Source organism: Eleutherodactylus coqui, chromosome 10 (assembly GCF_035609145.1).
Source record: "Eleutherodactylus coqui strain aEleCoq1 chromosome 10, aEleCoq1.hap1, whole genome shotgun sequence".
Taxonomy (NCBI): domain Eukaryota; kingdom Metazoa; phylum Chordata; class Amphibia; order Anura; family Eleutherodactylidae; genus Eleutherodactylus; species Eleutherodactylus coqui.
This window is the reverse complement of record NC_089846.1, coordinates 81,230,471-81,256,183: the sequence shown is the minus strand read 5'-3', so window position 1 is coordinate 81,256,183 and position 25,713 is coordinate 81,230,471. Positions and strand designations below refer to the sequence as shown.

The 25,713-nt window shown below is 40.6% G+C and overlaps 1 protein-coding gene across 2 annotated transcripts in view; it reads right to left on the bottom strand.

The window, feature by feature from the left end:
- The window catches only part of DIAPH2 (diaphanous related formin 2), a 1,247,874-nt gene that overhangs the window by 889,021 nt on the left and 333,140 nt on the right, over positions 1-25,713 (bottom strand). For both annotated transcript variants that reach the window (XM_066581425.1, XM_066581424.1), the window contains 3 exons: positions 22,546-22,656; positions 13,883-14,001; positions 6,860-6,976 (listed from right to left, as the gene is read on the bottom strand). In XM_066581425.1, coding sequence (XP_066437522.1) covers positions 6,860-6,976; positions 13,883-14,001; positions 22,546-22,656 — 347 coding nt within the window. The remainder of the gene's footprint in view (positions 1-6,859; positions 6,977-13,882; positions 14,002-22,545; positions 22,657-25,713) is intronic.

The window sequence follows — 25,713 nt, the reverse complement described above, 5'->3', positions numbered from 1 at the left end:
AAGTAGCCTTTCATATAAACATATTTTGTAAGACAAATTTCATGGGGTGTTTATTTTTTATGTGACTGACTATCCATGAAGAATAATTTGCTAAATAGTGTAGTTTTCACACTGACCACCAGGGTAGACATAAAAGGCTGCAGTTTGCCTTTTTAGCTTGGCTTTTAAAATGGGTCAATGAGTCAGCAAAGTATTCCCTTTATTTATTCTAGTTTTCACACCATCTACTAGGGTAAACATAATAGGGTGACATTTCCTGATTTCTGTAGCTCAGCTTTCAGCTTTGCTGTGTAGAATGGAGTCGAATTAGCAGAGTCATCCCTTTATTTATTCTAGTTCTGACACTGATCGCTAGGACAGACATAATGGAATTACATTTCGTGTTATCTGCAGTTTACTTTTTAGCTTTGCTGTGTAGAATGGGATAGTCATCAGAGTCATTTCTTTATTTATACTGATAGTGGCATTTAAATGTCCTAATTTGGAATGCCAAATGTGGCAATTGTTTTGCAGTTGCTGGAGGGGTTTTGACCACCTGCCTCCTCTTGGTGGCAGTTGGTGAGAGCTTCCTCTTTGTGCTTCATCTAGGTAGTGTAGTCAGTATTCCTTTAACTTTGATCTTTTGAACTGCTTCCAGAAGCATCTCTGGGAACATTCAGAGCCTGTACTATCTTCTTTGCATTTTCAGATCCGAGGAGGTACTGTAAGTATTGACCCCTCTGTGACCGGCCTATTTTGTGCTTTAATGACCAAGTGATTTTTATTGTTGCATTGCAAAAGCCAGAACTCGCTCACATTGCCATTTAAGGTCTTTTTTGGGAGATGGAGGTGGGGACAAGTTGTATATTTTAATGGCACCACTCTGGGGTCCATGTAATGTGTTGTAGAATTTTTATTACATTTTGGGGGGGAGCGAATGGGAAAAAACTGTCGGAGATTTCACCACTGTTTTGGGGTTTTCTTTTCACAGCGTTCACCATTCAGTAATAATAACACGGTAGCTTTCTTATGTGTATCAGTGTGATTACTGCAATACCGAGTTTATAGACATTTTTTACATTTCTTATTACTTAAGGACAATAAAAACACATTTTTTAAGAAAAACAATTAAAGGGGTTGTCTCATGAAAGCAAGTGGGTCTATACACTTCTGTATGGCCATATTAATGCACTTTGTAATATACATCGTGCATTAAATATGAGCCATACAGAAGTTATTCACTTACCTGCTCCGTTGCTAGCGTCCCCGTTGCCATGGTTCCGTCTAACTTCGGTGTCTTCTTGCTTTTTTAGACGCGCTTGCGCAGATGGATCTTCTCCCTTCGGCTGGTCTTGGAAGCATCGGCGTTTTGGCTCCGCCCCCTTGTACGCGTCATCGCGTAGCTCCGCCCCATGACGTGTGCCGGTTCCAGCCTCCTGATTGGCTGGAATCGGCACGTGATGGGGGCGGAGCTACGCGATGACGCGTACAAGGGGGCGGAGCCAAAACGCTGATGCTTCCAAGACCAGCCGAAGGGAGAAGATCCATCTGCGCAAGCGCGTCTAAAAAAGCAAGAAGACACCGAAGTTAGACGGAACCATGGCAACGGGGACGCTAGCAACGGAGCAGGTAAGTGAATAACTTCTGTATGGCTCATATTTAATGCACGATGTATATTACAAAGTGCATTAATATGGCCATACAGAAGTGTATAACCCCACTTGCTTTCGTGAGACAACCCCTTTAACTCTGCAGCAATGCATTCTAAGAGCCATAACATTTTTATTTTTCTAGCATACTATTGTTTTGCTTATTACATTTTTGGGGAGGAGAACAAAACAAAAATAGCAATTCTGGCATTTCTTTCCTTAAATTATTTTTATGGCGTTCACCATGCGAGATAAATAATAAAATATTTTCATTATTTGGGTCATTACGAAAGTGCTAATACCCACTATGTGTTTTTTTATTATTTATTTTATCCATTTGAAACGGGTTTTGTGGGCAAAAATATGTATTTTTTCAACTGAATTTTTCTTTCTTTAAATTAAACTTTATTGAACTATTTTGATGCAATTAATTCTTTAGTCCCTGAGGGGACTTGATAATATGTTCATTTGATCACAAGGATGGTATATACTGCAGTACTTATGTAGTGCATTCTACTATGCTTATAACATGAGCCTAATAGGCTGAGTTATATAGCAGACACAGAGTTCTGGCTGCCGACTGAACCCATTGGTACCTTCGGATCAGAATGTGGGGTGTTGATGGGTGACAGAAAGGCCCAACCCAATCATCTACTTACATGCTGCAGTTGCAATTGATTGTGGCATGTAAGGGGTTAAACTGCCAGGATCAGAGATTTCTCAATTAATGGCTATAAGAGCAAGAGCCGTGCTGTCAGTAGTCACCACTGATGTACAACATAGACAAAAAAATGGCGTTTCAAAGTTGGGCAAGCCCCTTCATTGGTCAACTTCACCACTAATATCACCAGTGCTAAATCATATTCATATAAACAGCTGAATTCCCGCTGGATATATTCATATATATATATATATATATATATATATATATATATATACACACACATGAATGTGATTAGAATATGCTTTTTCTTCTCTCTTTGCAACTCTCCTTCTCTTATCATTTTGGACTATTCTCCTGATTTAGCCAAATTTCTAACACACAATCAAACATTACAGTCAACAAAGCCCTAGCAAGTCCAGGTATTTTATGTGTTTTATCTCAAGCACATCTGATGCAACTAATGACGCTTTTGATTAGTTGCATCAGGTGTGTTTGAGAAAGCACCTGATTTTATAATGTTTGTTCTGGTGATTGTTTTTGAAAACAGCTGATATTTCTAAATTTGACAAATAAACTTTTGAAATGGGGGTTTATTTATTTTGATTGCAACTGCATTTATCTCATATCTATCTTATCTTACTGCGTCAATCCATCTCCTATCTCTCTGACATCTCTCCTTCTACCTACTTACCTATCTATCTTATAGTAATCTCATTCATATCCTCATTTATAGTATTTATCTATGGATCTATTTCATGCCTGTCTATCAATTTATTGTAATAGAGTGGAGTTTTTTTAGTTCTATTTTGAAAGTTTGACAACTTTTTCTTTCATATGTCATTGTATAAAATTTCTATGGTGATTCTAAGTACTAGAATGAAAATTTCATGACAACCCCGTTCCCCCACAACATACAACAGTAACATGGCCAATGTGTCGGTGTAGAGACTTTCCGCAGCATTGTTTGTGTACAGCCAGAGCTTTATAATGGGTTTTTATCAGCAGTTGTCATAGATGGGTTCAGATTTTTCACAAGTACAACAATGAGGGCGGTAAGCAATATAAATGGCATTCATTTCATATTTTTCTTTTGATTATCTATCCTTGTGGCACGGGTAATAGTGGCAGGAGCGCTCTCTCTATATACCTATTACTCCGGTCTAATGGCTTTTTCGTTGATGTAAAGAAGCTACAGTAGAATCTCTGGTGAATGCAGACAACAAAGAATCCACAACCGCTCTAACAATGTGCGGCATTTAATATCAGCACTTCTATAGTTTCATATGGATGGAAGGCTGGTTCACCAAATAAGAAATAGATCAGCACCCTATGAACTCACCTAAGTAACTCATCCGTCTGCGTATAAAATACAAGTTTGATGTCATGCAAGGACAAGTGCGGCAGCAGCACGAGGAGGTGATCATTACTGGCTGCTTTACAACAATCAGAAAGAAAGATGTCGCTTAAGGGGCGCTGCCCCCCCCCCCCCCCCCCCCATCACATCTTCTACCCTATAATTGCAACATTGTATTTTAAAAGGCTGCATTTTACATCCAGCCATAGAATACAAACAATCATCACTACATACGTGTTACATTCTGCACTTTTCCTACTGTATCTGCTTAAAGTAAAAGTGTTGTTTAAAACAAGTTTTCATATTTACCATATTTTAAAATCATTTTTGGTGATTTTTTTTACATTTTCCATATCACTATTAAAATCCAAGTTCATAATCGTCTGACACTTCCTGTTCTGTAGAGAAAAATTCTAAAGGCTCATTTACACGAACGATAATCGCTCAAAATTCGCTCAAACGACAGTTTGAGTGACAGTTTTGAGCGATCATCTTTGCATAACTCTAAGTAGCTAATTAGCTACTTAAGAATTAATGCAGGTGGAGTGGGATACCACTGTGATAGCTCCGAGAATAATGCAGCTGTTTTGTATATGCAAACAGCTGCTTTGTTCTCCGAACTTTCAGCTGGTGTCCTGCTGAAAACTGCCAGCAGGATACCAGCTAACAAGAATACTATCATCGCCGCCTGCTGAGAAAATCAGCGTGCGGTGCTGATAACAGTCATCAGTAATTTCTAGATTGCTAGAAATCCCAGATGATTAAATAATGCACGAACAGTGGAAGATGGCCGCGCATTTAGACGCAACGATTATTGATCAAAAGCCATGAATTTTGATCAATAATCGTTGTGTCTAAATGGGCCTTAAGCCATCATCTCATTATCATAGGCAGGATTACACTAAAAGGTGACACCTTTATTTGTAGGTAACAGGGGATCCATAATTCACACAGCTCACCATTGCCCCCCCAAATACAAGGCACAGATAGTGTGATTAATTTGCAATTAAGGGCTAATGCGAATTCCGCAGCAATGTCCGTCTATAGACATGCAGTGTTAAATGATTCTCCCCTGCCCACGAACGGAAATCAAGTGCGATTTTCCACTCATGGGGGAGAATGCAGCATGTTCTATTCTGTGTGGAAAACCGCACGGATGGCTTCCATTGCAGACAATGGAAGCCGTCCATCCTGTGATACTTCCGCAGTCTAAGCACTGCAGAAGTATCGCTGGGATCTGCGTCACAACCCAGCGCCGGCGCGTCATGCACTGCACATGCGTGCCAGCTCGCCGGCCGAGACACTCGGGGTGGATCTGAACAGGTCAGTATAGGGTCCCTGTGGGGCACCGTGTCTGATTCTGCTGTGAGATTTCGCAGTCAGAATCTAACCCGGACGTGGGCATGAGGCCTAAAAAAATACCAAAACAGTATGAGTAGAGAAATAAATACTTAAAGGGGTTGTCCCGAGCCAAAACCTCAAAATTTACTATTAGCCCATTCCCCCTGTCACCCCCCGGCATAAAGCAGCCCTTTAAAGCGGTTATAAACCGCTTTCCTACTTACCATTTTGAAGAAAGAATAACTTATAAAGTTCTTCTTCCAAGATGGCACCTGTGATGTCCCAGGGTGCGTTCCACGGTGCACCGCGCTTCCAGGAGGCTTTCATGCGCGCTCCCGAGATGCCGGTCACGTGAGCAGGTGACTGATGTCATCGGTGGAGGCGTGCACTTGTACTGAATGAAACGCCGCTCCCGCGCAGTGATAGCTCGTCTGAGCATGCGCAGACGAGCTGTATCGCGCGGGCACGCTGGAGCGGCTCGTTCACAGCGGGGAGAGGACAGTCTGCGCAAGCGCGTCTAAAACAGACTGCTGAGGAAGAAATTAGATGGCACCATGGCGACAGGGACGCAGAGACAGCGCGAGGATGGAGACAAGTGAGTGAATAACTTCTGTATGGCTCCTATTTAATGCACGATGTATATTACAAAGTGCATTAATATGGCCATACAGAAGTGCTTACCCCCACTTGCTTTCTCGGGACAACCCCTTTAAGTATTTAAGTATTTATTAATTTCTCTCCTCATCCTGTTGTGATATTGTTTTAAGTGCAAATTGCACTTAAAGTGCAAATAATTGTCTTATGTATATATATACATGCCTCTTCGGATCTGTTCCATTAAGCCTGAGGAAGAACCCTGAGAGGTTCGAAATCTCTCTATAACATTATATATTTTTGTCATCCATTAAAGGTATCATATCTACAAGATTACTTGGTTTCTCTTACAGAGAACAATCATTTTTGGCATTTTAGATGCTACATTTTTTATCTTGCATATTCATATATGAACCAATGGTAATAAATGAATTGTAAGAAATCTGAATTATTGTAATTGAAGCATGTGATTCTATAAAAACTGATGCCTGTCAATAAAAGATAGATAACTTTTGATCACATCTAGTCGTGTTTGTGGTTTATCAGTTATTTCTGAGTTCTGCCTATATGAACCAGCTAATTTGAAACCCAAAGACATACATTGAAAAGCAATCTTTAAGCTTTTACTAACATATGTAAAGAAGAACAGGGAGTCCTGGAAGTGATGATATGTCCCCCACAGAGAGACAGAAGGATTGGAGCGAGCCGACATGCACAGAAGATCTGTGCTGAGATTTCCAAAATGTCTAGAACAACCTCCCTGCCGAGTTCTTGCAAAAACCATGTGCAAGTGTACCTAGAGAAACTGATGCTGTTGTAAAGGCAAAAAGCAGTCACACCAAATACTGATGGGATTTACATTTCTCTTTTGCTTTGTCACTTTACATTTTGTTAATTACCCAAAAAACGATTACCAATTCTTACTTTGTAGCATTTTTTCCACAGCGGATTAAAGCTTTTGCCCAGTACTGTGTATATAATGTCACTGGATATGAATTAACATATTAACTTTTTATTAGCGCTGTATATTGAGATATACAAGGCTGCATACTAGGCTTATTACAAGGTTTTTCTGCTCTTTCCATAATTGCAAACCACATTATGTCTTTATGTGAATTGTCATGTAACACGCTACACGGTACGCGACGGACAGCTTTTGTTACTCTCATGCATATTCACCAGAAGCAAGGACACGTATGCGATGAGCAGAAATCGCTTTGTTTCAGGACTTGTATTATTTCAACAGAACCCTGTAGAGTAGAAAAAAATGAGTCCTACCTGATGTAATAGTCATTGCGCACGAGCAGGAAATGCTGCAGAATGGATAGAAGGAAAGGTTCTGCCGATGTGTCCTTCAGCATATTGTACAGGAGATGGTAGACTTCATTAATGTCGGTGAACATAGAGTCAAAGAACATTCATACATTGAGTGAACACATACCTCCCATACAATGGCTGACAACAGAATAGTAGCTCAAACAAAGCAAAAGATGAAGACCAAAGTCTGCTTTGTTCTTTGGATGCAGAACACAGAACAGGAGGTTAAATATTATCCATTACTCAAAAATGTCCATTGAAGATGGATTTTTTTTAGATACCGAATGGACATCTAGTTGGGGATTCTCTTCTATGCTGCATTGTCCTTTACAACAAACTAATAGCATTAGGGGAAACAACAGCTATCTCATCAGTAGCCTTGAAGACCTAGCAGAACAAATCATCAAAAAATCTGCAATTTATTAATAGACTTTTGTTTTCATCTCTAATCAGCTGCAGGTTATCTGCTTGATGTCAGTGAATGGAACCTTTCTTGTGTCTTTACCATGTCGTACTCAGCTAGTGGGTTTGTTGCAATATATCAGTTCACTTAATCCTCTGTCAGTCAAGCACAGTAACGGCCCATATTCTTTTCCTATCTTTATTCCAGTTTTTAAGGGGTATTCCGGGCATTTAACCCCTTTCAGTACTGATGACCAATCCTCAGGATAGTTTATCAGCAGTTGATCAGCGGGGGTCTGCATCTCAGGACCCCAAGAATTCACTTGATCTCAGCCCCCAAAACCCACTGTAAAATGGCCAGATGCCCACCTTGGGTCAGAAATGCTGTAGAAGGCTTTGTCCTCATTGAAATCAAATGGGGGTTATACCTTATCTATCACTTCCAGCTCTAACTCCAGTGTGGATGGAGCTGTCAATATCTGACCCACTACATTGAGTGTAGGGCTGAGACCAGGTGATTGCTGGAGGTCTCAAGCAGCAGACCACCACCAAACAACTACTGATGATCTATCCTGAGAATAGGTCATTAGTAATGAAAGGGGTTAACTGTACAGAATACCCCTTGAGGACATGGGGAAGTTTTTTTTTAAATTTATTTCTTTTTTCTCCTCCCAACCTTAAAAAAAATCATAACTATTTTTATTTTTCCATCGGTGTAGGGCTTGTTTCATGAGGATAGACTGTGTTATGGGTAAGCCAAAGCCCAAGAGGGTGGAGCATGACACGGGGATTTTCTCTTTGATGCTATTTGAATCCCAATGTTATGTACCACCTGGTCACCATGGTCACATAGAAGAGAATCATATTGTTTACCTGAGAAATGATGTGTCTTTTGGGAAATTCAATGAAGATCAATATGGTCTCCATTGCAAACCTCCTTATGGGTAGTCACCCATCTCTCCTGGACTGATACTCAGAAAATCTTAGTAATTTTGAAGCAATAAAACTTTTGCTTTCATGACACCCAGAGAGTAACAAGACATAGTTGCCATTCAAGAGTCTAGGAAGGATAATTTTTTCTTTGACGTCTGAGAGTTAAAATACAGTCTATAATACTCGTCACTACAATATTTGTCCATATGATTTGGCCTACGGAGAGAATTGGACAAAGCTTTGACTATGTTATTCAGGGGAGTACCAAAGCATATAAGGCTGCAAAAAGCCATCCGTCCATCCAGTACAGTCTATAATCCTGAAATGTTGGACCAGAGCAAGGCAACTCTCCTCTTTAATGAGGAAGAAGCCAATTTCCCTTACTTTAGAGGGGAAAAAGTTCTTCCTGACTCCAATCTGTCAATCAGAATAATCCCCGGATCACTGACTCTTCAGAAGTAATCAGTGATATAACATATAATATTGTAACGCTCAAGAAAGGCATCCAGGCCCCTCTTATACTCTTTTATTGAGTTTGCCATCACTACATCCTCAGACAGAGAGTCCCATAGTCACACTGCTCTAACAGTAAAGAATCCCCTTCTATTTTAGTGTAGAAACCTTTTTTTCACTAGACATAAAGAGCGCCCTCTTATTACAATCACAGTCTGGAGTATAAATAAATTGTGGGAGGTCTTTTTACAAATGGCTGCTTTTAATTGCATATGGTCATCCATATGAGAAGGTGTCCAGACCTTTCTGCTAAGCATCTATACAAAAGTGCATATAAGCCCAAACTCAACATATATGGTGCTGTTATGTCTGATGTTCAACCAAGACAGATGTAGCCACTGTTGCAAAGCTTAGAGTCTAGCTATAAGGGTCCTTTAACATGGGCCAATTGTTGGGCAGTTTTGCACTTATCAGTCTTCCTAGCAATAACCGCACAACATGTTGGTAGATTAATGACTTAAAAGAGAGCAAAACAACAGAATGATTTTCTTTTAGAACAACCTTTTACTATAAACCAGGAGGTAACGTGTTTTGAAGTGTGCAGACCTCTTCATCAGACAGCTGAATACATCCATATTAATATGTGAATTCCTCAGGGTCCAATATGCATAAATATCATGGTTAGTGGATGGGCATAGGAGGCCGAGGGCAGTAAAAACAGGTCAGAAAATTATTCCATCATCTCACTCTCCTTTGAGTCATCACTACCAACAGGTTGCGTCAGAGCTTTAATTCATTTTGACCTCCTCTGATCACAGTTTGCAACGCTAACTCGACCTCTGGTTGACAGGTGTACTAGACTGGCAGCAACTAAGTCTCACCCCTTAGGGGTACTCTGCCCAACTCCTATCCTTTGCCTCACATCTCCAATATTGTGGAGCATGCTAGAACATGGGGGTCTAGTAGAAGATAACACCATAGTGTCCTAAGTTAAAAGGAGATCTCTGACTGGTGAAATGTAACATTGTTTGACTTCCTAAATAACCTAGCATTTTTTATTTTGAGTGAACCAAAACAGTTGAACCCTTGCTAAAAGTACGGTTCAGTGTGAACCCCAACCTTGGCCTGTGTGTCTCAGCCAAATCCACTAAAATTATTTCTTCTCTTCCATCTGCTCCTTTTTACTTCTAACTTTTTTTTCTCCTTTTTCATCTTCTTCATTAACTTTACCTTAAAAAAAACTGCTCAAAAGTGGTTAGATTAACTACTAGGTGACCTAAGACAGGGCTGTTATCGCTCTTAGACAGTGATATGCACAAGTTTAAGGGGTATTGTTGAAGTTCCAGTTTGAACTAATTCAGATTGAACCAAACCTTTTGCCTAAATTTGGCGAACTGGACGAACTGAACTTTTGAAAACTTTACTCATCACTACTTAAAGGATTCAGCCCATAATTGTTGTTACCCAGAATCCCTTCTTAGGAAACTCAAGACCTTTTTTTCTTTTTATACTGCTAAATGTTTTCTTTTACTCTGTTCTATAATACAAACAAATCAACCTGCTTTAATCCTCCTGCATGGCGTCCTACAATTTGCATTACAAATAAGTGATCGGTGGTTCTCCAGGTCTTCTCATTGTGAGATCAATGCTAACTACATTCCCAGGATTACCTAGCTTGTTCTTGTCTATATTGTGAAGACTCGATAGCTCTTGGCTCTCCTTTCATTAAGCTAAAGTGGATAACACTGCGGCTTTACTTCCTATCCCCTATTTCACACTGAGACTTTCAGCTGCTAGCACAGTGTAAAGTTGTGGATATATTTTCATGCATACCTTGATCCATACTTATCAGCTCTTCCTGTTTACATAGACAGGATACAATCTAAATTGATTTCCTTCACAGTTGTCTATCCGCTGGTGATTGCATTTCTAAGATTATTCACTGTGCACGGTTTTTGTTTTCAGGTTTTCAGATTTGTGCTTACAAGCAACCCTGAAAACAGCAGATTATCGCAAAATTGGGGTAACAGCGTGAAATCTCAGATTTACCATAGGATGGAAGGCAATGTGGATAGAAGTCAAAGCTAAAATAAGAATTTTTCAAGTGCATCTAAGGCTACAGTGCAAAGTAGGCTTCATCTTGTGTAAAAAATAAATAAATCTGCAACCTTAAGATGGTCATACATGGTCCAAAGCTCTAAAGCCTGGTGTGACAAATGGGGTTAGATTCTAAACCAGAAAGAGGTTTCTCAGGATATTACATTGACAGCATTTCTGTAAGATTAGCTATCGATCCTTGGGGGAGAATGATGGGAAAGTTCACTCATTGGATACCGTAAGATTCATTCCCTTGTGGCAGTGCCTGGTATTGCAGCTTGGCCATGATCTTCCTCATACCAGACATAGCCATGCTTATTGCTGAGTCCAATACTGCAATGAAGGGGCCAGGATACTCCAACGAGTCCAGCTGCTTCTTCTCTTTGTTGATCAGTAGAGGCCCCAGGGGTGGAACCTCCACTTGGGCAGGTATTAATATTCAAACCCAGCATATGCAGTCTCTCCATAGTTTTTTGGGCACAATTGCAGTAGGTTAGATATAGCTATCACTGATCTAGTTCCTTCTAGACTAATAATCTGCTGTCTTCCAGGACATGATTTATAAGACCCAGTAGAAGACAACTTCAAAGAAATTGACTTTGGAATTAGATTCCTTACTTGTAAAATCTAACAGTTTTGTGGATTATATAGGGGTGTATATGACTTCCCGCATGATTATCATCTAAACTGCTTACTGGATGACTATTCTAGGATAGTTAGAAGGTATAATTGCCTAGTGCCAGCCGAGGAACTATCTAGTCACATCCTGTACCTCATGCCAAACACCCAATCCATTTGACATTTTTGATCTGCATGTGATCTGATGTATTAAAGATTGGCAGCAACTTAAGGTACCTTTACACTAAGTAACTACGGATCAGATAGTCGCTCAGAAAAGCTACTGAAGTGCATGAATAACACTTGTTTATTTGCTTTTACACAGAATGCTTGTTGTCTATCAGTTGTTTTTGACATATTGTTCTTAGGGGGATCTACATGCAAGCTTTTTTTGCAAGTCCACCAAATCCAAATGACTGGGACTTTACACTAGATGGCTTTTAAATTTCCAATAACTATTTTTTAGGTGAGCTGAAATAAAATGACTAGCAAGCAGTGAGTGAATTATCACTTATCACCATGTTGGTGGCCCTCTTTACATGGAGCGACTAGAATTTGCTTTCACTTGATTGAATGATTATTTGGATGATAGTTGTCCCGTGTAAAGAAACCTTTATTTTACATCTTATGTATAACAATCAACAATATTGGATTTGGTGCAGGCAAGGGATTGGTGACCACTGCCTTAAACAATAGAGCCCATGATGATTGGGCTGGGCTAGGAGCAGAACAGCAAACATGAATAAAGGAGTCAATAGATGGGCAGATATCTTAGGGTTTATACAGGACAGCTATCATCTGAATAGTCGATCAGTAGAATGAACACGGCTATCACTCAGGTGACGAGTAATAATTCATTTACTAGACACTTCATCTCAGCTCACCTAAAGTTAGTTTATGGTTGACAATTATTGTTGGGTGTAAACAGGCAATTGTTTGCCTTCCAATGTCTAGCCAATAACTGTGCAGGGAAGTGAGCGCTTCAACGACCATAAAAATGAACAAGTGAACCACAATCGCTCTTTGTAAAAGGACACAAACAAGAGTTCATTATACAGCTTGCTTTCACAACTATTTTAGGTGTCTATTCAGAAAACAGTTGTCCCATTTAAAGCCACCTGCTGTGTCTCGCCAGGTGCTGTTACTTAGCGGAGCCGAGGTGGCATTATGATGTCAGCTCCAGTCCACGTGATCGTACCTTAGGTGCATACCACTTTTCTTTCAGTGCAAAACACCAAGGAGTGCCACTTGCCTATCACTGCAGAGATACCCTTGGGCATCATCTGTTAAAAAAATATTTTAGTGTTTAATGTTTTTTTTTTCTCTTCTCTGCTTAAATATTTATTTTGGTGTAAGGTGTGATTGGCCAACAGGGAGGCGTTTCCCCTAGCAGGCCAATCAGCTATAACTGATATGTATTTATTTGGGTCCCACCCTCACATGGGCCCTGGTTATTTGCTTGCGTGCATGCATGCTATGCAGACCTCCGTCTGTATGTCTGCTCTAGGTCCTGTCTTGTTTGAGCCACCAGTCCAATGGTGGTAGAACACTTGAGTCATGTCCTGTCTGTCCCATCCGTCCTCATGGTTATCGGACTCTTGAGTCATGTTCTGCATGTTTCCCATCCATCCGATTGTGGTCGAATGCCTGAGTCATGACCGAGTACCCTGTCTTGTCTGATGTGTTTGGTGTGGATGTTACTCCAGTCAGCTATGCTCCTTCACCTACCCTTGTTAGCATTTCTATCTGCTATATGTATATCCTTCCCTATTCTCCATCTAGGAATAGGTTAGGTTCCTTAGGTTTGAGATGTGTGGCTGTTCCTTTTAGGACAATCACCTAAGCCAAAGTTGGGTCCGCCAAGCCAAAGTTTATTAGAGCTAGCATTCCCTCTCCTATTTGTGTTTAGATGTTAAAATCTATGTGTATGTGCTACATTATAGACATAATTGCGTCCTAGTTTGATGTTTTGGTGATGATCTCGAGGGGTGCCATATATGTGTCTTGTACAAATATAGCATTTCCCTTAAGAACATTGAAGCTCAGTAGACTAGCTGCCACTCCTGAGGTTCTTTAGGTTTTCCTAGTAATGAATGTTTGGGTCCAAACACCTATTTCTATAAGAAAAGCGAAAATCAAGAATTATAATTCCAAAATGGCAGAAAATGTCTGATATCATGCAGCACACACCATCAAAAACACTTTTTATGTCACATTATACTTCCAGATTCTTCTCTGATTTTCAAACCAAGCAGAAAAAAAATGTAAAAAACAGAAACAAACTAAACAATTGCCAACTTTAGTATAATGTTAGCTGTAAGCAAAGCACTCTTATTGTCTATTGTAGAACAGATGTCGGACTTTCCTATGGACCACACATTATATAAGGCAAAAGTTTCCCAAAAGGAACTGTGATAGTACCGATCGGTCAATTCTGAATGAGTGGAAGACGTTAAGTTAAATATATCACAAGAAGGATATTCCATTTCAGCACGGATGTCCCTGAGGCGATGGGAAAGTTCCAAGAGGTCATCTTCTTTATTCTCATCAAATACTTTTAACTGGATATCAAGCTCATCATTTTCCTTTTCTTTTAGATGCTGAAAATAAAAAAAACTGTATCAAGGCCAAAGATCAAAGTAACAGAAAACCCAGACAAAAGGAAATATAAAAAGACTAGTAAGTTTTAAAAATCATAGTCAACTGTACGGTACTTTGTCTTGTAGTATAACATAAAATGTCAATTATATAATGAATGTGGCTTTGAGATATTTACGGATTATGAGGTAGAAACAGAATATGCTAGGAATAAAGTGAAGATGTATAAGATGCAACTCTTTTTTTTGTCCGTGCATTTAAACTGAAATCAAATAAACAAAAAAAAATGTAATTCTCCATGGCTTACTGTTTTATGGAGTATCTAAGCATTGCTTCTAGAAAGGGTTTTCTCTTTATTATGGTGTAGCATGGATGTACCATAGGGGGTATACAGAGTATTATAGAGCCATATGATCTCTTTGCTAACTCAATAAGGCCTCAGCTCAGAGATTCTCCATATACTTATCACCGGCATGTAGTGGGGTGTGGCTTGCTGCATCCCACTTTGCGTAGTCATTTACAGTTTGGTGATACTGTTTTATAATATTTCATGCAGTTCTTTCTTCTGTGGGATTCGAGCTCCACCTTGTGGCCAAAGAATGTGACTGTTCTGCGGTTATCAATGTAATTTTAGTAAGTGTGATTCTATTGGCTGGTGGTGCTAAGGAGCATGCTAGGATGGGGAGGAGGATGGAGACAGAAAGCGAATAGACAGGTATATATGGGAAACATGATCAAAAGCAACAAGAGGCTACACCGAATCCCATTGGGTTACATCTAAGATGGTCACCTAGGTGGAAAGAGCGCAGGAAGAAGGAAGTTTTCCGAGAAAGAACATACACTGGGGTCAATTTAATTGTGGCCCAGCAATGGCAGAAACTGACTTATTGTGTTTTCTTCATATTTATATAGCTTAGTGATGAGCAAACTTCTAAAAAGTTTGGCTCAGCCCGGTCAACAAGTTTTGGAAAAAAGTTTGGTATGCTTTGAAATAGTTTGAACCAAACTCACAGGCGCTTGTGTATATAAGCTTTGTATCTGCATGTATTATGTATAAAATATTTAATAGGTTATTCATATAGAGTATAATTATATCAGTTATATTTAAAATAAAAAGGATACAAAATAATCTTATAATAATAGTTATTACCAATTATTATAATTCCTTAACCAACTTTTACCAAAATCAAAATTTTATAAAAGTCTCAAAAATAAAACACTATAAAGTGAATTGGAAAATTGTATTTTTTCCTGGCAGTTTGATGCATTTTGCTTTTACCTTCTACCATATTTCATTGTACAGTAATCTTGTAGAAATTACAAGTTGTACAATAAATTTCATTATTTACATAGCAACTTTGTTCACTTTTGGAGCCCTTTGTGGCTTTTCATTAATTAAGCAGCTGTTTTGGTTATTTTTGTGCAAATCTCTTTTTCAGTTTCAACAAATCACTTCATGAATAGAATCGCTGCTGAATTTGGTATGTTTGCATATTTTTTTCCACGCGCTGCCACTCAGCCGTCAATTACTGAAAGGAATAATGTAACCCGCGTTATTGTTGCTTGACAGAGGTTTTATAATGCAGTTCAATTATTTACACGTTAATATCGAAGACGTTATTAAAGGAACCAACTTTTCCGCAATGTTGCAAAACTCCATTTTTTTAACATTTGAATAAAATTCTAAAGAAAAAATGAACTGAGCATTGGTGGATTTACTACATTGTTGCTGGGTCCCAGTAATGCATCTGCGGAGTGGAACATAATGAATATTTTTGGTTGCTTATAATGGTAACTTGGATTGAGGCCTCTTTCCCATGGGCTACAAAATCACTACGAAACCCATGTATGTGAAGCTCATGGTTTTCAATGGGTTCTTTCAGACTACAAAACATCCCATGTGAAAGAACCCATTGGAAACCATGAGCTTCATATACGTGCGTCACGTAGTGATGATTTTGAAGCCCGTGTGGAAGAGACCTGATGCCAACGTGTTCCTCTGTATAATCAACATGCTCATTTCTGGTGGCGATGGAGGATGTTAGGAATACCGTAAGTTCTGCCATGACCTGTGTCAATAGGAATAGGAATGCATTAAAATCCTAAAAATAGGTCAAGCTGCAAGAATGGTATTTCCTAGATAAATAGCCTTCAACCTTTAGGCCGGCTGTCCACGGGCGTTGCGAAGTCCCGTGGCAGATTTCCGGCACGGGAGACGTCGCACGGGAGCAGGAGCCACCGCCGAATCTCCGCCGGTCAGCCCTATCTGACAGATAGGCTGGCTGCAGAGAATCGGGGCAATTTGCAGCATGCTGAGAATTGCCCGCCGCGAGCGGAGAATCGCAATGATTCTCCGCTCGTGGACAGGGGCCGGTGCTTTCCATAGCAATGCTATGGAAAGCATTGGCCGATGAATATATGTCCGTGGACAGGGCGCCTTAGGGCTCCCATACACTTGCATTTTTTTTATCGTGATTGTCAATGGGATTCTGGCCCCCTGTCCACGGATGTGTATTACTGTCGGCGAATCACGCTGGCCGACGCTTTCCATAGCATTGCTATGGAAAGCGCCGGCCCCTATCCACGAGCGACGAGCAATTTGCAGCATGCTGCGAATGGCGGCGGCGCCCGCGGCTGAGAGTCACTGTGGGACTTCGCAACGCCCGTGGACAAGGGGCCTTTCTAATGTTAAAAACGCAACGCACCAAAAACGCAAGTTGCGTTGCGTTTTTAACATTAGAAAGTCCCATTGACAATCACGTTAAAAAAACGCAAGTGTGTGGGAGCCCTTAGCTCTACAATTGTTGCAAAATTCCCAGCATGGTTTGATATACACATACTAACAAGACATATTGCCAATGTTTAAAAGTTGGAGTTGCATAATTTGGACTCTCCAAAATCCTTTTTGCCATACAGCTGGGTCTAAAATACCATAGAGCCTTAAAGAAACCCTCTGGCATTTTACCTGCAGTTGTTCTTCATTGCTGCCCCTCCGATCTGCTGGTTCCAGGCCCTGTTTTTGGCTGTCCAAGATGGCTGCAGGAATTCTTTAACTACCTAATGACACTGTCCACTGTTCTGTGACTGGCCAATGTTGTTCATGTGACCAGCTCTAGTCAATCAGAGAACAGGTATAACATTTCAGTAGTCTAACACTACCAATGCATTATGTAGTCTGATTGTGTCAGCCATTTTGGACATCTGAAAAAGGGACCTGGAACTAATAGATCGGAGGAATGAAAAATAACAACTCTAGGTAATATAATGGTCCTGGAACAAAACTTTATCCCGAGATCGGTGGGTCACTTTGAAGAGTGAATGAGAACTAAGGTAAGTAACTGTAAATGCAAAGAGAAACTGAACATCTGACAATAGAGCCCAACCTGTAGGCCTACCTTCTACTGATTGTATTTAGTGTAAGCTATGGAGGCGAGGGGTTAGGGGTTAGGGGGGTGGGAAATAAAATTTAGCTAAAAACAGGTAATCCAGGCCTGTTTAATTCGTTGCTCCACCTTTGGTGCTACATTAAATTACAAGAATACAGATTCTTCACCATACCAGTACTACAATTTGCATAGGGATAGAAACCACCGGCAAGCTGACTTTTTCCTAGCATCCTTGAAGATCTTTCTTGTGTAACCAATATTTATAAAATTTGGTTCTAAAAACAAGACCGTCTCCAGGTGTATGCACTGATTGTACTCACTGGGTGGCAAATGAGCCCACCTCATTTAGCCCGTTTTTCTGCCCAGGTTTGCTGGGGATGAGGCTTGCCCTGACTAAGAGTCGACAAGACGATTTTCTCAGGTATATGGAGATTTTAGCTGTGTGATGATAAATACATGTGGGACACATAATCTGAGTCACATCATCTTATTCCCTTGAGTCAATATCAATAGAGCTCAGTGGCAATTTCTCAACTTTTTTATTATTTTATTTCTTTTGGACTATTTCATCACCCCTTGTCCAGAGGTATATAGTGTATGTGTCATTTACATTGAGTGGTCCCTTTATTAGAGCCCCAGGCCTTGCACAATTGGCAGTTCCCTGTATGGCAATTCTCCCCGTGATCCCGAAGTGCGGGATAAAATCACATGAGGAGTTTTCGGTGGATCAGTTTCGGTGTGAATTCACATTAGATGGGAAAATCCAGCGATCTGAGTGACTTCCAACGAGGCTGGTCATCAGTGCTAGACTATTCAGGGCCTCACTGCCAACCGCAAAGCATTTTCTAGTATAACGGTGTGGAGAGTATACAGTGAATGCTGTGATTGAGGAATAAAATCAAGTAAATGGGGATTGTGTGGATGGAATCAGCTAGTCGATGACAGCAGTCAGAGGAGGATGTCAGGAATCGTTCTGAACAGGCACTGCACAGCCAACCAAATTGCAGCTGAATACAATGCTGGTGCTCCAACTAACGTGTCTAGAACTCACCATTCCTTAGCACGGATGGACTATAACAGCACAGGATCAGTTCCAGCAAAATTGTGTCTAAGAGAAGCAGAAAGACGAGACTCCAGCTGGCAAAAAAACAGGGAAAATATATTCCTGAGCAGCGGAAAAACATCTCCTGGTCAGATGGATACAGATTTCTGTTGCACCGTGCTGATGGGAGGGCAGAATTTGGAAAAGCAGCATGAATCGCTGACCCTTTCCTGTCAGGCTGATGGAGTAATGGTGTAGGGAATATTTTCTTGTGGCACCCTGGGTCCTCTGATACCTGTAGATGAGTGTCACATTGAATTGCTTTGGTTCCAAAGGCCAAAGAAGGTCCAACGAGCTACTAGATTGGTTGTCTAATGTAGTGGCAGTTCAGTTTACAATACTGTTATCTTCACATGAAACAATGGGTCCTTTGGGTTCCCTTGCACTCCAGCTCCTGGGTGTTACCTTTGCACCATCTCTTAGATACTTCAGTGTTATTCACAAAGACAACACTATATGTATATATATGCTCTGTTTTGGGGGTGTTGAGGGGGCGTTGATGACCTATGTTACAGAGTGAAAAGTATCACAAATAGTACATAAACTCATCAGAAATTGTTTAAAAAGAAGTCAAAAAGGAAAAAAAATATCCAAGAGTAATTCTGTATTATTGCCTCGATTTGTCTGAGGAATTTAAGTGTTTTAGAATCGCAAAACCGGTAAGCGGCTTTGGTATTTTGAAAGGAGCGCACAGGCAAAGCCGTTACACATGAGCAAAAGTCTATATGACACCGAACACATTAGGCATAAATATATCCCGAAGTTATTCAATTAAGGAAACAGACCATTTTATGGTCAACTCAATTTAAATTGTCGACTCTGCGCGCTCGCTGGTAAAACAATAATGTTTAAGGAAAATGTGCAGTGAACTCAAAGTTGCTGCCATGAAAATCTCAGCTGGGATCTGACCCGAGGCTGTCAACTGTCCTTGCCATGTATCTGCTTGAATGAGCTTTAATTTATCCCCTGAGCATTGGGCCACCAAGAGAAAAAAAATATTCTGTTAGGAAGACGACGGCTATTTTAATATTTCTTTAAAGCTGGTTTAATTTACTGGAAGGTGACAAGAAGAGGAAATGAAGTAGTAGAAGATCTACAAGGTGCTTTACACATTGGTGGCCGCTGCAGATACATTGGATGTAATGCTACGCCAGCCTCGGCTGTAATAATATACTACCGTATGTAGCTTCTACGGCACTTCCAGTAAAGCGATGGGATATAAACGACTACAATTAACCGGGACGACTCAATCTGACTGGAAACGTTTTTTTTCTTCGTTTCATTAAAGTTTAATTTCATTACATACATGGCAGCTAATAATTCAGACCGGGCTTATTGGTTATTTAGTCCAAACTATTTGTGCAATTATATTTCGCCTAATTTACGGATGATGGTTCTTCAAGATGTATATTTTGGGATGCAGAGGCATAATGTCAGAAAGAGTTGGTTGGCCTTGAAATTATGTTGCTGTTGTGGGGTGGTTAGTGGGTTAAGGCATTTTTCTTGTAGACACAATTAAAAGTTCTGTAAAGTAATAGGTATATGATGTTATATATCTTGATTGTCTCTGTTGATCGGAGGAGAGGACAGGTGGTCAATCTAAAACCACAAACAGCAGAGGGATGGACCCAGGGACGCCACTATCGCTGCTTTCTCTTCATGAAACAGACTATAGTTACAACAGTAACATTCATTTTAAAATGTTGTTGGTGGACAGACAGGCAGGTAAATGCAAGGAGGACAAGTTTTGTCTTGGGTGATGCAGCTGCATATTGTCATTGAGATATAAAAACTCCATGTATGATGGAAGTGAGTGACTTAGCAAGGAGTTGTAGTAAGAAGTGAGAGTTACACTGTGTAGCAGAGAAGACTGAAGTTGTTCCTTTGTGCTGCTGATTGAAAGGGCGTTTAACAAAGAGTATCGGGACCCTGGTGGACTAGCAGAGTAGCAAGTTTAGCAAGAAAGGCAGTGCTTCATTGAATAATATCTACTTGCATTCACAAACCCTACCTCTGTGTTGTGTACGCTGAGATACGGATGTTGCTTAGTCTGTTCCAGTGGAATTAAAAATCAAGTTTCTTTTTCAAGCAAGCAAGTAGCAGATGGCGATATTCCAGCTAGAAATGCACGCGTGCTTAAGGCACCCGCAGGCCTGTGACTGGGCTTATGCCCAACGCTTCCCCATGTGGGTCCAACCAAGAGAGATGCCGGTGAGCTAAGCCGTCTTCCCAGCGGTAAGTCAATCCTCATTCCTGCAGGGACCTTTTCCCACCAGGGAGGCCTTTCAATAACATGAAGCCACTGGGTCTGTAACAGCCTCATGTGCGATTTATAATACTAAGTTGTTTTTGGGTCCTTGGGGTTCAAGGGTCCTTATGCTACTACCACTGTGTCCCCTATAACTACACCCCAGTTGGGATGATATTTTTTGTATTTGTCATGATATGTCCTTTGCAACTTTTCCAGCTATAAAAAATTGAGGATCTATCCTCAAGATAGGTCATGAATAGAGGATCATGGGGTCAGCTGTTTGCCAGGTTGCTGTTTAAGTGTGCAGTTTAAGTTTAAGTGGCAAACACCCCCATACACTGTACAGTGGCCTGGCATTTGTATTGCAGCACAGCTACTATTCGCTTCAATGGGAGTTGTTCTTGAAATACTATGCTGGGTCACTGCAGAAAGTATAGCGCTTTTTGCTTCTGGCAAAATACACATCGATAGTGGCCTGATCAACAGCTACTTGGCAGGTTCCCGAGTGGTGGATCCCTGGTGATCATCTATTGATAACCAACCCCGAGTATAGATCATCATTTATTTAGCGCTGAAAGAAAAATGCTACATTTAAAGCCAAGGGGTACTTTACTACAACTGATTTTCATACTGAAATTATTTAGGCTGATTGCAGTAAGTCCAACTTTAGAAGCCCCTGTGAAGCTTCAGTTGGCCATATATTTCCACTGTGGTGACTTCTGTAGAGTACATGTGGCATTACATGCCTTCTATTTAAATAAATAGCTAGTAATGTAACATATGTGCCTCGTGTGGTGCAGAGTGTTAAGGCAGCAGACTGCGGTCCTAAGCTCTTGCTTACGACCTTAAAGTTGCAGGTTCAATCCCTGTGTGGATCAGGTAGCCAGCTCAAGGTTGACTCAGCCTTCCAACCTTCCAAGGTCGGTAAAATACATATGCAGGTTGCTGGGAAAGGCAATGGCAAAACACCCAACAAAAACAGTCTGCCTAAAAAATGTCAGGATGTGACATTATCCAAGGAGTCAGTCCTGACCAGGGGACTTTACCTTTACCACATGGATGAGCCTATATTCCCCAGAGCCAGAAATGACAGAAAGGAACCATTTTGATCATATAACCTTTTTAAGTGTTGCTTATGTAGTTATTTTATACTATATGGTTTTATGTTGGAATTGCTTATTTTAGCTATAATTAATAATATGTATCTTTACATAATCTGCTTACATAGCAGATCTGTCAAATTAGTTTAGGTAATGCACCATAGGTGGCTACTACTTCATGGATGCTGGTGTCCATAACCCATAACCAAAACTGACCAGATTTCATAATTTATGGTGGTTCCAAAGATCAGACTTCCATCAAACCACACCAACGTGGGGAAGAACAGCCTGGTTCTTGATACCCTCCCTGATCCTTGTAGATGGAATTTGCATCATGACCCTCTGACTGCTTGCTCCTTCATTCAAACTTCTTGTGAATATTGTTATAAGCATGGAGAGGTCAAGCTATGTACAGATCCATGCTGCTCATAAGAAGGGAGACAGGGCTAGCCTGAGTTGGGGAATCCCGTGTCAAGGAGCCAAAGACACCTTCAAGAGCTTCCACTATAAAAGGTAAGACAGTTCGATGGGCTCTGCAGTCATTATACTTATGGTAGATAGCACCACTCTTGTACATCAATAGATAACCTAATGTGGATTGGTGACAAGTCTGCTAATGTCAATTAACACATCTACCAGTGACTGTTTGTTGAGTGTAGTATCCTGGTTGGTGTTATGCACAGATGCATAGGATCATTCTTACTTACAGGTAATATTTGTTTCAATCCACATCGTAAGAACTCATTCCTCAGATGTATCCTGAAGTCCAGATCCTCTGGAGAGGTCAGAAGTGCGTTTATAAATTGCATGCAAGAGACCTAAAAACAAAAATCAGAAATGAACGTGAAAAGTAAACCAAGAACAGTGAAATAAATATGAATGCGGGGCCAAACATTGTCTTCCAAACAACATAATCCAAATGCTTAATTATAGATTAGAACGTATCCTTCACCTGCCCTTCGAAAGGAAGACCATAGATATTTAATAACCTTTTTGTAGTGTCAAAAACAGAGTTAATGAATATAATGACTGATGATTCATTTGAGAAGTTACTCTTCTCCCTTGATATCAAGCAAAGATTTCAACAAAGCTGAAAATAATCTGTCAACGAGATGCATTTGTTGTGATCATCAAGGGGGAAAATTAACTCATACCATCCAAAATCATCTCTGTATGTTGAACCTTTTGAATTGCTGGGAAGAGCAGGGTGTAATTTATCTCCATGTTCTTTTAGTACATTGGGTATAGATACTGTTTGTGGAGTGTTGACTAAACCAAATCGTGAAGGAAACATCTTCAAATGCTTGAGACTGCCAAGATGTTTTATTGAGTGATGGAATAATTGCTACCTTTTGGAAGGCAGCTACATTATGACTCAATTTCGAACCTTTCAACAGTCCTTGCAACATTACTAGGGATTAAAGCCAAGGCAGTGTACAATAGGGTTGTGGTTGGCTAGGTGAGAGCTCATCAATGTAATTTGGCAGGTTTTCTCCTTGTGGAGAGCACTACAAGGGTGTAGGGAATCTTATAGGCCATGCAATGCTTCTTGGGAAAAAGCTATGCAAATGAGTGATGGAATAACAGATGGTGTTGTAGAGGCTTTATTCCATCACTCATTTACATAGCTTTTTTTCCCATGAAGCATTTCATGGCATATAAGATTCCCTACTAGTGTTGAGTGAACCAAAACAGTCAAACCCCGCTTCCTGTCGAACATTGCTAAAACTTCAGTTCAGTGTGAACCCAAACCTTGAGCGGTTTATCTCAGCTGAATCCACTAATCAAAATTCTTCTTCTTCCTTCTTCCTCTTCTTTTCTTCTTTATCTTCCTGTTTTTCTTTTTTTTCTTTAACTTGGCCTTTAAAAACTCAAACATTCTAAGGTACACTCCTAGGTGACCTAAGAGTGTTATACAAGGCTTTCATGGTTCTTCAACACTGTTATACACCAGTTTTAGGGGTATTGGCGACAATCAAACTAATTTGGACCAAATCAAACTAAATTCGGAAAAAATAGCCAAACCGTACTTTTGAAAAGCTCACTTATTACTACTTCTTACTCCCTATACCCTCATTATGATCTATCCTATGGTACTTTCCACAATGAGGAACATTTCCCCTTTGGATTTAAGGCATTTTATTGATAGACATTTCACATGCTAGTTATCTACCACTTATGCTTTGCCCCCGGGTAAGACAAGAAAAGTGTTAGCTTTTTTGCACTATGAACAGGATATGATGATGGGTTGGTAGAGTAGGCAGCTGCATAGCAAACCATTAAAGGGGGAGCATCAAGTATGGACTAGAAAAACTAGACATAACATTCACCTTCAGAGAGCCAAATGTAAGACTGATAGCGGCACATTTTCCATCCAACGGCTATCATGTTGAACATTGAAGACTAAGGAGTAGGGAGTCTATGCTACAATCCTTGCCTTGGGCACCAGGAGCAGTTGTCCTACGCTTGACTGTACATATCTTATTAATAGACCATTGACTCCTTTATGAAAACCCTAGGATCACCATCATAGGATTAGCTAATAGCTGCATATAAGGAGGTGGGTGGATCTCCACTCTGCTCAGAACTCTAGCTGTAGCACCAGTATGCTTTTATTGGTAGCAGGGCACAACAAAAAAATGAAAAGAATGGTTACACTATCTTATGTTTAAAGTGGTAGCAGGCTCTCTTTAAAGGAGTTCTATAGGATCTTTTTTTTTAAGGTAGTTTTTTCTTACCTTACGAAACAGCTCCTCTCCTGGCTAGGGTTGGTATGGCAGCTTAGCTCCATTGACATGAATAAAGTTGAGCTGCAGTACTATATACAAACCAAATAAGTTGCAACAGTGTTATACTCCAGTGTTCAGGGCTAGCACTGAGGGAACTGAACCAGTAGAACTGTTTTGGGTAGAACATTGCTTAAAGGGGTTGTCCCGCGCCGAAACGGGTTTTTTTTTTTTTTTTAACCCCCCCCCCCCCCCCCGTTCGGCGCGAGACAACCCCGATGCAGGGGTTAAAAAAACAACCCGCACAGCGCTTACCTGAATCCCGGCGGTCCGGCGTCTTCATACTTACCTGCTGAAGATGGCCGCCGGGATCCTCTGTCTCCGTGGACCGCAGGGCTTCTGTGCGGTCCATTGCCGATTCCAGCCTCCTGATTGGCTGGAATCGGCACGTGACGGGGCGGAGCTACACGGAGCTACACGGAGCTACACGGAGCCCCATTGAGAAGATAAGAAGACCCGGACTGCGCAAGCGCGGCTAATTTGGCCATCGGAGGGCGAATATTTGTCGGCTCCATGGGAACGAGGACGCCAGCAACGGAGCAGGTAAGTATAAAACTTTTTATAACTTCTTTATGGCTCATAATTAATGCACAATGTACATTACAAAGTGCATTATTATGGCCATACAGAAGTGTATAGACCCACTTCTGCCGCGGGACAACCCCTTTAATGTTTGGTTTGGGTTCACACCAACCCGAACTTTTAGCAAAGTTCAACTCCAAACAGAACACTACTGGTTCAGTTCACTTCACTTCTTGCAGCCAATAGACAATGTGAAAAATAGGAGTGAGAACCCTGCCCACAAGAGCTTACACTCTATGTTGAAATCGGGGTGATACAAGAGGTAGCAGTGCTTGCTGCATACAATGGTCAAGCCCTCTTTAGTATAATTAGTGTAGTATACATTAAGATGTAAGAACCAGTCACTAGATGGTATCTGTATATACAGATGCCAAGTACATTAGGGTCTAAGGGATGTAGGGGGGCAGGTTTCAAATTGAGGAATATAGAAGTGTGGTAAATAAAGGCTAACTTTACACAGGCGACCACGATATGGGGCCGTGAATCCCGCCCCTATATCGCGCTCCA